General features: G+C 41.2%; 1 protein-coding gene across 1 annotated transcript in view; it reads right to left on the minus strand.

Annotated features, from left to right (window-relative positions):
* Nucleotides 1-12885, minus strand: part of DPYD (dihydropyrimidine dehydrogenase) — a 1350396-nt gene that overhangs the window by 370439 nt on the left and 967072 nt on the right. Inside the window, exon 16 of the mRNA XM_044302252.1 lies at nucleotides 2614-2697. Coding sequence (XP_044158187.1) covers nucleotides 2614-2697 — 84 coding nt within the window. The remainder of the gene's footprint in view (nucleotides 1-2613; nucleotides 2698-12885) is intronic.

A 12885-nucleotide genomic window follows, 5' to 3' on the forward strand; every position in this document is an offset into this window, starting at 1 on the left:
AAACTTTATCAGAATTGCATTTTTTCCCAATTCTACCCCATTTGGATGTTTTTTCCTGCTCCCTGCTACATAGTATGCTACCATAAATGGCTTCATTAGAAAGTACAACTTGTCCCACAAGAAATAAGCCATCATAAGGCTATGTGAATGAAAAAATAAAAAAGTTAGGACTATGGGAAGGCGGGGAGTGAAAACACAAAAATGAAAAATACCAGGGTCCTTAAGGGGTTAATAAAGACCAAATGAAAAAAATTATTTTACCCCAAAGTGAGTAAAATGGAAGTAATAAAAAAATTACCCTGAAAGTGTCCATAGCCTTTAACCTTAGATAAATTTACATGAAAGCATTAATACACATTTGTGTTTAGATTTCCAACTTTTGGCTCTGATACCACAGGTAATCCATTTAATAAGTACAGACGGGAAGATTTAGCCTTAGGCCTCTTTCACACGGGTGTCACGTGTGAGGACCGGACAACATGCGGGTGCGTTGCGGGAAAATGCGTTATTTTTCCACGCGAGTGCAAAGCATTTTAATGCCTTTTGCATGCGCGTGAGAAAAATCAACATGTTTGGTACCCAGACCTGAACCGGGACTTCTTCACAGAAGTTTAGGCTTGGGATCGGTGTTCTGTAGATTTTATTATTTTCCCTTATAACATGGTTATAAGGGAAAATAATAGCATTTTTAATACAGAATGCTTAGTAAAATGTCCATTGAGGGGTTAAAAATAATAAACAAATTTAACTCACCCCATCCACTTGGTTGCGTAGTGGATCTCCTCTTCTTTCTACTTTCTTCAGGACCTGGCTGAAGGACCTTTAATGACATCATGGTGATGGACCATGTAATGAGCGCAGTGCTGTCATCAAAGGTCCTTTAGCCAGGTCCTGAAGAAAGTAGAAAGAAGAGGAGATCCGCTACGTGACCAAGTGGATGGGGTGAGTTAAATTTGTTTATTATTTTTAACCCCTCAATGGACATTTTACTAAGCATTCTGTATTAAGAATGCTATTATTTATTATGTTATAAGGGAAAATAATAAAGATCGGGTCCCCATTCCGATCGCCTCTTAGCAACCTTGTGTGAAAATCGCACCGCATCCGCACTTGCTTGTGGATGCTTGTGATTTTCACGCAGCCCCATTCACTTCTATGGGGCCTGCGTTGCGTGAAAAATGCACAATATGGAGCTTGCTGCGATTTTCACGCAACGCACAAGTGATGAGTCAAAATCACTGCTCATGTACACAGCCACATTAAAGTGAATGGGTCCGGATTCAGTGCGGGTGCAATGCGTTCAACTCACACATTGCACCTGCGCGGAATTCTCGCCCATGTGAAAGGGGCCTTATATCTCCAATCGTAGTTACTGAAAGTGGAAAACATTTTATACATAAAACAGTTATTTCGGTGCGTTTTACATGAGCAAAAAAGTGTGTAATACAAACCCTACGAACCTGCAATAGGAAAATATTATGATCTTACATCAGCATGTCATCAGTACTGCATCACTATTACTGATCCTTTTTAGGGTTTGGCTACATGATTGGGTTTTCTGACACAGTTTCTGAAGCCAAAATAAGGTGTGAACCATAAAAGGAAAAAACAATTAAGGACATATGTTACTGTTCCTCTGTTGTTGTTTTTTTTTTTTTTTTTTTTTTATCCAGTCTTGATTTTGGCTTTAAAATCTGCATAAAAGAACCTTAATATGTGGCTGTGCTCTTAGAGATGCTTTGTCTTCTAGAAGGGCCTTTATATGCGGCATTAAAATAAGTTACTAAATCCACAACAGTTAAAACAGTGGCCCAGATTTACTAATTTGTCTGCATCTAGAATCTGTATTAAACGGGTGCAAACTGGCACTAACTAGGGGTTAAACAACTTTTATTTGACTTGTTCAAAAGAATTAGCGCTTAGTGGTAATGAGTGGGCTTCGCTGGAAAGGGAGCACATGTGAAATTTGTGCTCCAAAATTGTGCACAGTTCTGGCATAAAATTCTGCTTCAAAGTTAGTCAACCAATAGTTGTTTAGAGTCAGACAAATACAGTGAAGGAGCCCTGTGACATCTTCAATCTGTGGATTGGTGGGGGTTCCAGAGGTCAAACCCCTGCCAATCATAAAGTAATGGTATAAAATATCAATACGTCATCACTAAGCACTAAAAATGTTTTTACTGAAAGATTTTTGTTTTAAGCAAACAAGACATGTCTTGACTGAGGACAAATAATTTATTAGCTAATTTTATTGTGATCCCTTTGTATTTTTTTAGTATGCAATATTGATATACACTCTTTTTAATGGTGTTCTATGCAGTATTTCAGTACACATGATACATCATGCTTCTCAGTGCCATGATAGATGCAGCACAAATGTTTGAATTTACAGCTTTAAAACTTTTAGGGTACAGCCACATGGCCAGGATTCTTTATGTAGTTTTGGAAGCCAAAACAAGGAGTGAATAAAAAAAAAAAAGTTGAAGTTGTATCTGTCCTTTATAGTTTCTCTCCTTTTATGATTCACTTGTGGTTTTTGGCTTCCAAAACTGCACCCAGAAACCTGATCAAGTGGTCATGTACTTAAGTGGCACAAACAGAGAAAAATCTTACCTGTCCACAGGCCAGACCCATACCCCTTTCTCCCATGCCATGGGGACAAGATAGATTTAGCTCCAGGGCATCCGCACCAGAAGCCTGAAAAATAATAATAAAGAACAGAAAATTGTAGATTAGTAGAGGAGATTATACACTTATGTAAAGGTCAGCTCGGAAATCTAAAAGTACAGGACATCCACGGAATTGGTTAGTAGGCTAAGACTAGTGTAACCCTTTGGGCATCAAAGTTCCTACTATAGAGTTTCTCCCTAGAATACATCTTTCCACATGGAAAAGATACATTTATTACAAAATACTTATACAGTAGCTAATAGAAACAAATGGTCCAAATGGTTACTTCAAAAAACCTGCCACTCCCATACTAAAAGTTCAATGAGTGTCCTCAAATGTTTATGTATTAGGCCACAGTGATCATATACCATATTCCATATTTCATACATGACCAATGCAGCCAATTATGGGTCACAGCGGTGAGGTGTACTTCTATATTAACATGAAAGCTAGAGATTTCTTAAAATTTCCCACAGAGATCCACCTGTATTCAGGATCATGATTCCTGAAAAGCAGAGAGGAGGATGAGGCAGCACTATGTCTCATTATGGTGAAGTAATTTGTCCTCCTGTGTGATTAGGACAGGTTTTGTGTGTACTGATAGGACGGTGGCCATTTTATTTCGCAGAATGATTGCTTCCTAGACAAAACAAGCCATTCTACATAATGAAAGGTATTTGTGAATATATTTATTATAAAATAATATTTAAGTATTTTTTTTTTTTTATTCCTGGAGAAACCCTTTAATGTGCCTGGGGGAATTTGTTTGCTATTCATAGCTCAAAAATTCAACAAATATTATATTGTCTCCCACAGGGGTGTTGCTAGATCAAAACATTTGGGGCCTGAGCCCCTGATGTTTTGTCCAGGCCCCGTATGTACTGCCTGCCTGCTAGATACAACTGTATTGCCGTCCTTAGGATGGCAATACAATTGAAACTAATGCCCTGCAAGAGCTGAAGGACCTGTGGTGACATCACAGGTCATGTGATCAGTTCTAAATGCAGTAGCTGAAAAGGACCTGCGATGATGTCACCATCATGTGCCCAGTGCACAAATTTCTGGGAAGAAGCTGTGGTGAGGTCTGCTACATGAGAACAGGTGAGTGAAGGGAGATGCAGAGCAATGTTAGGAGTTGTAGTTATTTAACGTGGACTGTATGTTATGACTGATAGGAGGGAAGTTTTTTACATAGGACAGTGGGGTGGAGTGATGTTATTTACATGGGACTGAAAGTTGAGGGGGTAATGTTATTTACATGGGACTATATGTGGAAGATGGCTGTGGGAGCGAGTGATATTATTTACATGGGACTGAATGTTGAGGGGTAATGTTATGTACATGGGACTGCATGTTGGAGATGCCTGAGGAGGGGGTGATTTTATTTACATGGGACTGTATGTTGAAGGTGTCTTGGCGAGGGAGTGGTGTTTACATGGGACTGAATATTGAGGTAATGTTATTTAAGTGGGACTATATATTAGAGGGGGCAAGAGAGATGGTGTGATGTTATTTACATTGGACAGTATTTTGGAGGGGGCTATAGATAGAGAGGGATGTTATTTACATGGGACTGTATATTGCAGGGCGCTGGAGAGACCATGTGTGGTGTTACATGGAACTCTATGCCGGAGGAGGGAAGTAATGTTATTTACATTACATTCCGAGGACAGTAAATGGAGGAATATAACTACAACGGGCATTATAAATACTGGGGGCGCTTCAGGGCGAGCATTATAACAGTAGGGGGACAATATAAATACTGGGGGCACTGTGGGGGCATTATAACAGTAGGGGGCAATATAAATACTGGGGGCACTATAACAGTAGGAGACATTATAACAGTAGGAGGCATTACAAATACTGGGGGCACTATAACAGTAGGAGGCATTATAACAGTAGGAGGCATTATAAATACTGGGGGCACTGTGGGGGCTCTATAGGAGGGACTTATAGATCAGCGTTATTTCTACTAAGAGCACTATGGGGGGGGGCCTTATTACTACTGAGGGGTCTGTAGAGAGCTTTTTTGTGGTGACAGGTTTCCTTTAAGGAGCTCTCAAGCATATAATATATGCTTACATTACAGAGGGTGTTGGTTATGTTATGTTTTGCAGTGCCTTCTTCAGACCTGGTCATCTTTGTCAATATTGTGGCAAACCTGCTGCCAAGGCTGAGTGCAGCTCCGTCACAACATATGGCATTGGCTGGGGCACCAGATCCCCATGGTTTAAGAATGACAAAGCGGTAACTCCACTTCTGACAGAGTACTCCCCTCCATAGGGCTCCTAACTACTCCTCTTGTTTAGTGAGAAAGACATCACTTAAATAATCTCTACCACCAGATCCACATGTGGCATCCCTTTGCCTGTGTATTCTCATCCCTCTCTCCACTGATGCCGCAGTCTCCGTTGAGCTGACACAGGCTACGGGCTCTTCTGCCTCGCAACGGAGACTGCGGCATCAGCAGAGCGAGGGACGGGTAAGTACTATGTAAAAGGTTTTCCACAGCTAAGGCTGAGTTCACATCACCGTTTAGCTTTCCGTTCTTCTGATCCGTCAGAAGAGGAGAGAGAGAAAAAAATAATAACTGGGTCCTGCAAAAAAATGTATCCTGTTGCATCAGTTGTCATCCGCTTGAGACATCTCCATCTGAGATCGTTTTTTCTGATGGGAAAAATAAAGTCCCGCATGCAGTACTTTTGTTTCCGTCTAAAAAAACTGATCTCAGACAGAAATGGCTAAAATTTATGACAACTGATGCAACAGGATGTTTTTTTTTTCTTCTCTTTCTCTCTTCCTCTGACGGATCAGAAGAATGGAAAGCTAAACGGTAATGTGAAATCACCTATGGATTAGGCGAAATGGATGGAAAACCGCATTAAATTAAAAATTCAGCTCTGCTTCATCTATATAAAATCAAACAATATTTAATAAAAGGTATTGCTAGCTCTCCTTGGCTTAATTTCTTGGCATTGATGCGTTAGTTATTATATTCCCATTATATTGTATGCATTTTTTTTTTATTCTTGCCACATTCAATATATTATTTTCCCCCATTATATAGATAAGTGTTCCATATTTATTTTTTGCTGGGATTGTTGTGCTCTGATTATAAATTACCTAATAATGGATAGAAAAACATCTCACACAGCTGATTCGGCATGCAGAATGTAAGCTCGACCCCATGGAATGAGGATTAGTACCACATGTCGGGAGGATTACCCCCCACTGTGCCTTTGTCTTTCAAATAATACAAACCTCACTGGAGCAAATAACTACATGAAGGTTACAGCCTGAAAAAGCAGTCATCACACATGGTCCTGTGAAGGGTTTACAGGTGCTCGCTCATGTAAATGTGATGGCAGTTTGTGCGGCATTCGTTGTATGTCAGCGGGTCTGCTAATTCTCTTAAGAACAACAGGTGATGGAACAGATCACGTTTTAGAAAGGTATGCTAATACGGCTAAAGTAGAGCTGAGTGTGCCATTCGCTCCAGTTTTTTTTTTGTGATATAATGTGATATGGCTTCAGGTAGATTTACTGCATTATCCTAATTGAGATGCTGCGTGCATTCAAAGGAGTCAGCAATATCATAAAGGAAACTGATGTGAAAATCTTAAATCTAATTATTATTATTATTATTATTACTTAGAAATGTTCACATTATATATTTAAAGGGAGTCTGTCACCTCCATATGGCCATATACAGCGCTTACATGGCCCTGTAGCACACCTATACAGGATTGTAACAGTACCCTTGTTCTTTTCTTTAGACTTGCACCAGCATATGCAAATAAGCACTCGCAAGTGCCCAGGGGCGGCATTCAGTGTGTAGGTGCCCAGGCTGCTCTGCCTTCTTTTCACTTTACTCCTCCACAGCCTCTTCCTTTGCCTGCCCTCCAAGTCCGGACCTATCGATGAGGCATAAGACTTGGAGGGCGGGCAAAGGCAGAGACTGGGGAGGAGTAAAGTGAAAAGAAGGCAGAGCAGCCTGGGCACCTACACACTGAACTCCTCCCCTGGGCACTTGCGAGTGCTCATTTGTATATGAATTAAACTTTGCTTTTCCTGCTGGTGCAAGTCTAAAGAAAAGAACAAAGGTACCGTTACAATCTTGTATAGGTGTGCTACAGAGCTATATAAGCACTGTATATGGCCATAGGGAAGTGACAGACTCCCTTTAAAGGGAACCTGTCATCACAACAGGCCTATCAAACAATTTACATGTCCCCACTGAAACCAGTAGCGTAACTAGAATTGACTAGGCCCCACAGCAAATTTTTTAAATTTTAAATAGGTTCCCCCCCAAAAAAAACTCCCCACCCCTCTTCCCGTTTAACCCTTACTCCTGTGGTTAGTTAGGATAGCTCTCTCAGACAAGGCTCGGCAGCTGCTCGGTCTGTTTCTTCCAATTATATACTGTATGGCCTCTGATCTGAGGCTGATGGTGGCTGGGAGGTCCGATCTGAGGCTGATTGGGGCTGGGGGGTCCCATCTGTGGCTGATTGGGTCTGGGGAGTCCAATATGAGGATGATTGGGGGTCTGATCTGAGTCTGATGGGGCTGTGGGTCAGATGGGGGTCTGAGGATAATGGAGGCTAGGGGGTCTGGTCTGAGGCTGATGGAAGCTGAGGAAAATGATGGATGTCTGATCCGAGTCTAATGGAGGCTGGAGAGGTCTGATCTGAGGCTGATGGAGGTTGAGGGGTCTGACTGAAGTTGATTTGAGGTCTGATGAAGAATGGAGGTCTTATATGGGGGTCTCCTCCAAAGTTTGTCTTATAGTCTGATGCATCTTATAGTCCAGAAAATACGCTTTCTCCAATTAAAGAAGTATTCAGATCTAGTCTCTTGCAGTACGCATTGATAGACTCCTGAGAGAGAGATCTAGGGGCCACCACTCTCAGGACGTACTATTGCATAACATATCAACACTTTGGGTGAAGTTTATGTCTGGGGACGAACCCATGCAGTTAGGGGGAGCTACTCTCAGATCCACTTTTAAGCATTCTGGTCGTAGGAAGGGAGTGTGTTTTTTCTGTGGACAGAAAGGACATTTTATCAATGTATGTCCATGCATTCAGCCTCAAAAAGAAAAAAAACCGGGATGTTTAATTCCCATCTGACTCTTGGAGGGGTTGGAGGAGAGTCAGAAAATGTGCATTTGTCTTTGCCTGGTAGTACCTGATTTCTCCTGACTGCTAAGGTGGTGCTAGAGTCCAAGACTTTTTTTATTGACAGTGGGGCAGGGGTGAACCTGATTGATGCTCAGTTCATCTGTATACACAGGTTGTCTCCAAGTGCATTAGAGAAAAACATTTCAATTTTTGCTATTGATTCTGCACCTCTAACTCAGAAGTGTTTATCTCAGATGGCGCATTACATTCAATTAAGAGTGGGTGACTTTCGTCAGGAATTTATCTCATGTTATGTGTTGGAGGGTCTCCCTGCTCCGTTGGGTCTGGGGTTACTGTGGTTAAGCAGGCACAATCTAACCATCGATTGGCAAGATAGACAGATTCTGGATTGGGGTGATTATTGTGTTGACAAGTGTCTCAATACATCTTTTTCTGCTTTAACCACTAAAATATTACCCTCGTTTATATCTGATTTTGCCTATGTATTTTCTGAAAGTGGATGCCAGGATTTACATCCGCATCAGGAATATGATTGTCTTATCAACCTTATTCCCGGAGCGAAGTTGCCAAAATCTAGGTTGTATAGCCTTTCTGGACCTGAAAGAATTGCCATGAGAGAGTACATTACCGAGAGTTTGCCTAAAGGACACCTAAGAACTTCCAAATCTCCAGTGGCAGCAGAGTTTTTATTTGTTAAACTGGACGGAACTCTTAGGCCATGTCTGGATTTCCGTGAGCTCAATCGGATAACTGTGGGATCCTTACCCCCTTCCTTTGATTCCTGATTTGTTTAACCAGATTGTTGATGCCAAGGTGTTTTCCAAGTTGGACTTAAGGGGGCATATAATCTGGTCAGGATCAAGGAAGGGGATGAATGGAAGACAGCTTTTAATACCCCAGGTGGTCACTTTGAGAACCTGGTCATCACTTTTGGGTTGACCATTGCTCCTGCAGTTTTCCAGCATTTTGTGAATGACATTTTTCATCACCTGGTGGGGAGGTTTGTTGTCATGTATTTGGATGACATGCTTATTTATTCTCCAGATGTGGAGACACATCAGAATCAGGTTAGACAAGTTACAGATCCTAAGCGATAATAAATTGAATGCAAAATTAGAGAAGTGTATTTTTACTGTACACGAGGTGCTATTCTTGGGCTACCTGCTGTTATCTTCAGGTTTTCGAATGGATACAGAGAAAGTCCATGATGTATTGGACTGGAATCGACCTGAAAATCTGAAGGCTCCTATGTGTTTTTTGGGGTTCACCAACTATTACCGAAAATGTATTCAGAACTAATCGACAGTGGTGAAACCCTTAACTGACATGACTAAGAAAGGGACGGATGTCTCTGATTAGGTGTTGCAAGCCTTTTATGTGGTTAAGGAGTGCTTCTCTTCTGCCCCTATATTAGTGCAGCCAGATGTATCACAACCTTTCATAGTGGAAGTTGACGCGTCTGAGGTGGGGGTAGGAGCAGTTTTATCCCAGGGCCCGTCACCTGGCGAATTTCGCCCATGTCCCTTTTTATGATGTGGGTAATAGAGAGTTGCTGGCCATTAAGTTGGCTTTTGTGGAGTGGCGTCATTGGTTGGAAGGGACGATTCATCCGAGGCAGGCAAGATGGTCTTTGTTTTTCACCAGATTCTATTTGATTGTCATTTATCGTCCTGGGGTTAAGGACATCAAAGCAGATGCCTTGTTACATAGTTTTCCTGGAGGTGGTGATTTTGAAAATCTGAGTCTGATACTGTCGGAAGAGGTGGAGATATCCGCTCTATACCCTGACCTAGAGGTGAAGGTGTTACAGGCTCAGGGAGATGCACCAGAGTCTTGCCCCTCTGGGAAAGTGTTTGTTCCATCAGAATTGCATCATAAGGTGTTTAAGGAACATCACTGTACAGTTCTTACGGGACAACCTGGGAGAAGATCCACTGCCGACCTTATCTTTCGTAGATTCTGGTGGCCAGGGTTGCGTAAGTGTGTTGAGGACTATGTGTCGGCCTGTAATATCTGTGAATGCGCTAAGGTGACACATACTCGACCTTCTGGATCTCTATTTCCATTGTCAATCCCGTCCAGACCATGGACTCACTTGTCGATGGATTTTATTACTGATCTGCCTAATTCGTCTGGAAAGACAGTTATTCTGGTGTAGTTGATCGCTTTAGTAAAATGGTGCACTTTATAGCATTGTCTGGCCTACCTAATGCTAAAACACTTGCGCAAGTGTTTGTTGACAACATTGTGAAACTTCATGGCATTCCCTCTGAAGTGGTCTCGGATTGTGGGACTCAGTTTCTGTCTAGATTATGGAAAGCTTTCTGTACTCGGCTGGGGTATAACTGTATTTTTCTTCTTCTTTTCATCCCCAGACGAATGGACAGAAGTAGCGCACTAATCAGTCTAGAGACTTACTTAAGATGTTTTGTCTCTGAGAACCAGGAGGAATTGTCCTTGTTTTTGTAGACGGGAGTCCACTGGTTAGTCAACTATTTTTGGGGAATATGGGTTTCACCCGCAATTTGGCACATTCTCAAAATAACTTGATGAATATGGGCAACAAGTATAAACGTGTGGCTGACAGGAAACGCATGAATGGTCCGGACCTAAGTGTAGGTGATTTTGTGTGGCTGTCCACAAGAAATATTAAGTTGAAGGTTTCTTCTGGGAAGTTGGGTCCAAGGTTTATTGGTCCATATAAGATCACTTCACTGCCATTATTAATCCTGTAGCTTTTCGTCTTGAACTCCCTCAGGCTCTGAAAATTCATGTGTTTCATAAATCTTTGTTAAAGAGATATGTGGAACCTTTGGAGTCATCCCCCTTGCTCCTGTCATGGTGGACAGCAGTTTGGAATTCCAGATCGCCAAGATTATTGACTCTCGAGTTCTCTGTAGAGATCTTTAGTATCTTGTTCACTGGAAGGTTTATTTACCAGAGGAGAGGATGTGAGTACTGGCATCTGACGTGAATGCCAGTCATTTGGTGAAAGCCTTTCACAGGTCTCAACCGGATAAGGTTGGTCCTGGGTGCCCGGAGGTCACCCATAGAATGGGGGGTACTGCCACGGACGTTCCCGCGACGGGTAGCAGCAGATCTGTGAGACTGGCAACACGTGGTTTGATCTGACATGTTTTCCTTTTGGATCAAATTGTCTGTGTTGTTTCTATTGCTTCCCACACCTTCTATCCCTAGGTGTTGCTATTGTAATCATTTAACCTTCTCTATTTATTGTTGTTTCTCCCATTATGCTAAGCGGTTTATAGCTTCTGTTGGACTTGTGGTTAGCTTGTGTTTTGTTCTCGGCTGAGTTCTTGGTGCTACCAAAGCTTCATTGAAGATAAGTGTTTCTGTTCCCTTTTGTATTTTGTGTGTGTTGTCTTTCCCTGTTTTTTGTCATTAGGCCTAAGGGGAGACTCCTGTTTGTCCTTCCCTTTGGAGGAACAGGTAGACTCAGTTCTTACATTAGTTCCAGGGTCCTATACGGTAAGATAGGATTCTAGGTATCCGGTGTATGAACTTGCCTACCTTTGGGGCCTGTTCACACTGGTAGTCTGTCAGGACTGGAGTTAGGGTTTTTTCTAGGTGGTGTTCATCTTCCTTCCCTAGTTTCCAGGCTTTATTCCGGTATACTCTTTCCCTCCTATGCTCGGTGTGGTGTTTTCCTCCCACACACGAGGGTGACAGCACCAGATCCAGACATTTCTGTCAGGCTGCCGGATCAGCCTGCCAGAGGTAATAAACGCATATGTAAAACAAGCCCTACTAGCTTTTCAAGTCTAATTAATAATCTAATAAATGTGTCACCAAAAGCAGAAAGTAATACATATCCTTTTTTCCCTAATTTGTTTTTATTTTCTGATTGCAGATTTCTTTATTATATTTACTGCACATGATTATGGGGGCGGCAATCTTGCCTGAGCTGTTTCTTAATAGAAAGTATTAAGAAAATTGCTTTACGGCAGCCCCATGGGCCATAGACACAATGGTCAGGAGTGGACCTCGTTTACTTCTATGGGAGAGTTTTGTAGGCATGGTCTGTGATCTGAGCAGAGGTCATTGTACAAGGAGAGAATAGATATGCTCTGATAATCACCTATTGTGAATGGTGGATCATGTCTTATCTATACACAGAGGGGATATCATTAAAGGCAGGATTAGAATGACAGATATGCAGGTGACTGCAGTAAAGTGATCTGTACAGACCAAGAAGTGGTGCCTATTATTTGGCTTAGTGGCCAGTACGAAAACTGCAGGATTTTTATTTTTTTTCTTTAAATATAACCATAAATCTAAACATAAATATATAAATATAGGTATTGACATAAAAAATTAAAAATATTAGGGATGAGCGAAATGACTTTGGATGATTCGCAAAAAACTTTGTTGTAATACTGTACGGAGACTCTGTACAGTATTAGAATGTATTGGCTCCGAGGAAGTCACGCAAGAATTTATGTAATAACTAGTGTTGATCACGAATTTTCGAATTGCGAATTTGATCGCGAATATCGGCACTTCGATAATTCGCAAATATTTAGAATATCGCAAAATATATTCGTAATCGCGAATATTATTATTTTTTTAATACCAGTTTATGCGAATTTTTATGCGCATTGTTATGCGAATTTTCACAATCAAGAAAATAATGACTGGAGATCACGAATTTGCAAATTCTCGAATATATGGCAAATATTCGCCCAAATATTCGCAAAATATTGCAAATTCAATTATTGCCCCTGCCGCTCATCACTATTAATAACTTAAAAAACCTTGATACCGAACTCAGGTTCGGTTCCTTTTGGTACCTTGGAACTGAACCCGAGTTTGGTACCAAGGTTTTTTACAGTAATAATTAATTCCCGAAGTTATTACACAAAGTCCTGAGCGACTTTGCGAAGTAATAACTTCGGTTCCTCGAAGCCAATGCATTCTAATAGTGTACGGAGCAGGAACTCCATACAGTATTACAACAATGTTTTTCGCAAATCAGTCGATTCGCTCCTCCCTAAATAATATAATCAGAAACTCTTTAAAATTATGTTAAAAATATAAATAGGATTTAAATAAT

Source organism: Bufo gargarizans, chromosome 7 (assembly GCF_014858855.1).
Source record: "Bufo gargarizans isolate SCDJY-AF-19 chromosome 7, ASM1485885v1, whole genome shotgun sequence".
Classification (NCBI taxonomy): domain Eukaryota; kingdom Metazoa; phylum Chordata; class Amphibia; order Anura; family Bufonidae; genus Bufo; species Bufo gargarizans.